The sequence below is a fragment of the Numida meleagris genome, chromosome 22, assembly GCF_002078875.1.
Source record: "Numida meleagris isolate 19003 breed g44 Domestic line chromosome 22, NumMel1.0, whole genome shotgun sequence".
Classification (NCBI taxonomy): domain Eukaryota; kingdom Metazoa; phylum Chordata; class Aves; order Galliformes; family Numididae; genus Numida; species Numida meleagris.
The window spans coordinates 1865967-1870035 of record NC_034430.1 but is presented as its reverse complement, the minus strand read 5'-3'; the positions used below and the strand labels follow the sequence as shown (position 1 = coordinate 1870035).

General features: G+C 66.9%; 2 protein-coding genes across 3 annotated transcripts in view; one reads left to right on the top strand and one right to left on the bottom strand.

The window, feature by feature from the left end:
* Window positions 7-1892, bottom strand: TRNP1 (TMF1-regulated nuclear protein 1). Its single transcript, XM_021375678.1, has one exon. It carries the CDS (start codon window positions 1841-1843, stop codon window positions 1301-1303), a length of 543 nt encoding a protein of 180 aa, XP_021231353.1. The 5' UTR covers window positions 1844-1892; the 3' UTR covers window positions 7-1300.
* KDF1 (keratinocyte differentiation factor 1) overlaps window positions 3541-4069 on the top strand; it is a 7898-nt gene continuing 7369 nt past the window's right edge. Inside the window, exon 1 of one of the 2 annotated variants that reach the window (XM_021375591.1) lies at window positions 3541-3733. The gene's annotated coding sequence lies outside the window, so the exon portion shown is untranslated. The other variant, XM_021375593.1, reaches the window with a different exon arrangement.

Below are 4069 nucleotides of genomic sequence, written 5' to 3'. Positions count from 1 at the left end.
AAAAAAAAAAAAATCATCATCATCAAAAAAAGCAACGCGAAAGCTGAGCTGTCGGTCTTCCAGCAGGATTGGTGCAGCCTCCGAGGAAAGCCGCTGCGGACGGAAGCGCGGTGCGGAGAAGCAAAGCCCCGGTCTGCGGCTGGCAGCGCTCCCGGCGGCACGGGGACGATGCTGCTGTGCCCAAACCCCCCGTCCCAAGGCCGGCTCAGGGCAGGGGGGGGACAGCGGTCCCGTAGAAGCCTTCTGCTCCGGCCCTGAGCCCACAAGGACGCGCTCCGCTGCAGGGTGACATTGGGGTGCCCGAAGGACGCTTGCTCAACGTGTCCCCGTGCTTCCAGCTCTGAGCATCGTCCGCCTGATGGCAAGCAGAGCGGTCCCAGGCGTCCTGCTGAGCCCAGCGGGATCCACGTAGGGTCAATGTCACGGCAAGGACCGGTCCTCTTTGCTCCCAGCCCTCCCAGGACGCACAGTCCAAAGCTCAAGCCGCCACCTGGGGCTGGTGGGTGTGGGGTGACCCCCAGCCCCCTCAGGTTTGAATGCCAGCACTCGAGCCCCGGTGTGAGGCTCAGTTGGGGAAGGGGCCCGGCCCCATTGCGGCTGCTGCTTCCAGGGGGTGCCGACAGCAGGATCCCCTTTATCGCCCCCAGACCCTGTGATCCTCCAGGGACCCCGGCCCTGCAAGGTCCCCCAACCCCGCAGAAGTTCCCAGACCTGCTGGGTCCCCCCTCCACGCACTCAAGGACCGAGACCCTGCCGCGTCCTTCAAGCATCCCAAACCCCACGGAGTCCCCCAGGGACCCCTTCACCCCCATTCTTCAGGGCACCCCAAGGTTCCAGACCCTGTTAGGTCCCCTAGAGAGCCCCACTTCCACCGAGTCCCTTAAGGAACTCCAAGAATCCCAGCCCCCTCCCCATTAAGCCACCCCTAAGGACTCCAGACCCTGCTGGGTGCCTCTCACTCCATGGGCTCCCCCTGACCCTGCAGGGTCCTTCCCACCAGAGCAAGCCTTTCAGGACCCCCGGAACCCCACAGGAGCTCCCTAACACCCCCCAACTCACAGCACCCCGACCCATCAGGCACCTTCACGGTCCCCAGACCCTGCTGGGTCCCCCTATGCCCTGTAGGACCCCCAAACCCACAGCGTTCCCATGACATCTCTCACACCCACAGCCCCACAGCCCTTCAAACCCCCCTCCAGACCCCCAGACGCCACTGGGTCCCCAAACCCACAGCGTTCCCACGAAGCCTCCCAATCCCGCGGCACCCCAACCCTTCCCCGGAACTCCCCCCGCCCCCTTTCTACGCGGGGCTGCGGGGGGCAGCGGGCAGCCTCCGGCCGGGGGTGGGCACGGAGGAACGCCGCGCTCTCCCCGACGCCCAGGGCACGCAGCTGCGGAGCGCTCGGGCCGCAGCCAGCAGAGCCCCGGGCCGGGGGCGAGGTCGGCGGCGGAGCTCCTTCTGCAGACGCTGCCCCTGAGCCGCCAGCGCCAGCTGAGCCTGTGCCACGCCGCTCCCCAGCCGGCTCAGCGCCTCGGCGCGGGCGGCCAGGCGCAGCTCGGCGTGCCGCAGCGCGCAGTGCACCTGCACCACGCGGCCCTCCAGCTCCGCCGCCGCCCGCCGCCGGCACTCCGCAGCCACCAGGCGCCGCCGCGCCGCCGCCAGCTCCAGCGAGCTGCCGCCTCCTCCTCCTCCTCCTCCTCCTCCTCTTCCTCCCGCCGCTGCTCCTCGTCCCGATGCTGTCGCTGCCGCTCCTCCGCTCGCCGCCGTGCCGGCGCTGCTGCCGGAGCGCTCCGGGCGCCGCTCGTCTGCCGGGGCCGGGGCCGCTGCGTCCGCCGTCGCCATGGGGAGGGGACGGGCTCGGGGAGCGTCGCGGTGCGGGTAGAGCGGCGGGGCGGGGCGGCACCGGGAGGCTCGGCCCCGGGGGGCGGCACCGGAGCGGGGAGGGGTGGAGCGGTGCCCGCACGGAGATGGGGCGGGGGGGACGCGGCTGGTGGGGGTGCTGGGAAGGGATGGGTGGGATACTGGGAAGATACTGGGAGGGGGTGGATGGGATACTGGGGGGGTAGTGGGAGGAGATGGATGGGATACTGAGGAGATACTGGGAAGGGATGGATGGGATACTGGAATGTCCTGGGAGGGGCTGAATGAGATGCTGGGGGTACTGGGAGGGGTTGGATGAAATACTGGAAGGTACTGGAAGAGGATGAGTGGGATACTGGGGAATACTGGGAGGGGCTGGGTGGGATACTGGGGGGGTACTAGGAAGGGATGGGTGAGATACTGGGGAGTAGTGGGAGAGGATGGGTGGGATACTAGGGAGGTACTGGGGGGATACTGGGAGGGGATGGATGGGATACTGAGTGAGTACTGGGAGGGGATGGATGGGATACTCCAAGGGGCTGAGTAGGATACTGGGGATACTGGGAGGGGTTGGATGGGATACTAGAGATTATTAGGAAGGGCTGGCTGGGATACCAAGGCGATACTGGGAAGAATCAGCTGGGATACTGGGAAGATTCTGGGAAGGGCTGGCTGTGATACTGGGGGTTACTGGGAATGGCTGGGATACTGAAGGGACAGTGATCCTTGGGCTGTTTGAGACACAGAGCCTTGGGGACAGGGACCTCAGAGCTGGGAATCTCTGAGGGCAGGAGTGCTTTGTGACAGAAACCCACAGACAGCTATCCACAGGGACAGGGATGCTTTGAAGTGAAGATCCTTGGGACAAAAGGAACTTGGGAATGGTGGGGATCCTTGGTGGGGATCCTTGGTGGGGATTCTTGGGGACAGTAACCCTTGGCAACAGGGGACGAGGGCTGCTTGAGACAGAGACCCTTGGGGACAGGGACCTTTGGGGACAAGGATCCCCGGAGAGAGGGGACAAGTGCTGTTTGAGATACAGACCCTCGGGGACAGGGATCTACAGGGACAAGGACCCTCAGCGACAGGGGATGAGGGCTGCTTGAGGCAGAGCCTTGGTGACAGGGATCCCTGGGAAAAGGGCCTACAGGGACAAGGATCCTCGGGGGCAGTGGACAAGTGTTGTCTGAGATACAGATTCTCAGGGATGGGGACCTTTGGTGACAAGGATTCTTGGGGATGGCAGCAGACGAGGCCATGCTTGAGACAGAGACCCTTGGGGACAAGGATCCTCGGGGACAGGGGGTGAGTTCTGTTTGAGATACAGACCCCCGAGGACAGGAGACGAGGGCTGCTTGAGATACAGACTCTCAGGGACGGGGACTTTTGGGGACAAGGATCACTGGGGACAGCAGGGGACGAGGGCCGCTTGGGTCAGAGACCTTTGGGGGCAGGGACCTCGGGGACAGGGTATGAGGGCTGTTTGAGATACAGACCCTCGGAGCGGGTCTCGGAGTGCGAGTGCCGTTTGAGATGCGCTCTTGGGGACAGGGACAAGGATCATTGGGGACAGCGGGGGACGAGGGCTGCTTGAGATACAGACCCCCGGGGACGGGGACCTTCGACGACAAGCATCTTTGAGGTCAGCGGGGATCGAGGAGGGCTGCTTGAGACGGAGACCGCCGGGGACACGGACCCGGAGGACAGGGGACGGTGGCCGGGTGGCACCGCGCGGTGCCGGCAGTGGCTCCCGTCGGGGCGGGGCCGCACCCCGCTTCGCGCTGCCGTGTCCCTCGCGGCGCCCCGTCGGGATGGTCACGTGGGCGCACCTGGCCCAGGTGGGGCGGGGCCGGCGCCGCTCCCAGCTCGCAGGTAACGCCGGGACCCCGCGCGTCCCCCGCGGCACCGGGACGAGGAAGGGGGGAGGCGGCGGGTCCCGCCCGGTCCCGCCCCGTCTTCCCCGTTTCGCCGCCGCCCCGGGGTTCGTCCCCGCTCTCAAGCCGGGCCCGACCCCCGCCCAGGCCCCGCTGCCGCAGCCAGGCCTCCTCCTCCGGCCGTCCCCGGCGGGGTGTGTGTGTGTGTGGGGGGGAATCCTCTCGGGGCGCGGGGGCTGCGCTGGGAGCCCGGCCCCGAACCCCAACCTTCGTCCTCCCGGGGCCGCGTTCCGTCAGCAGCGCCGTGCTGGAGCCCCGGGGGTGGGGGTGGGGG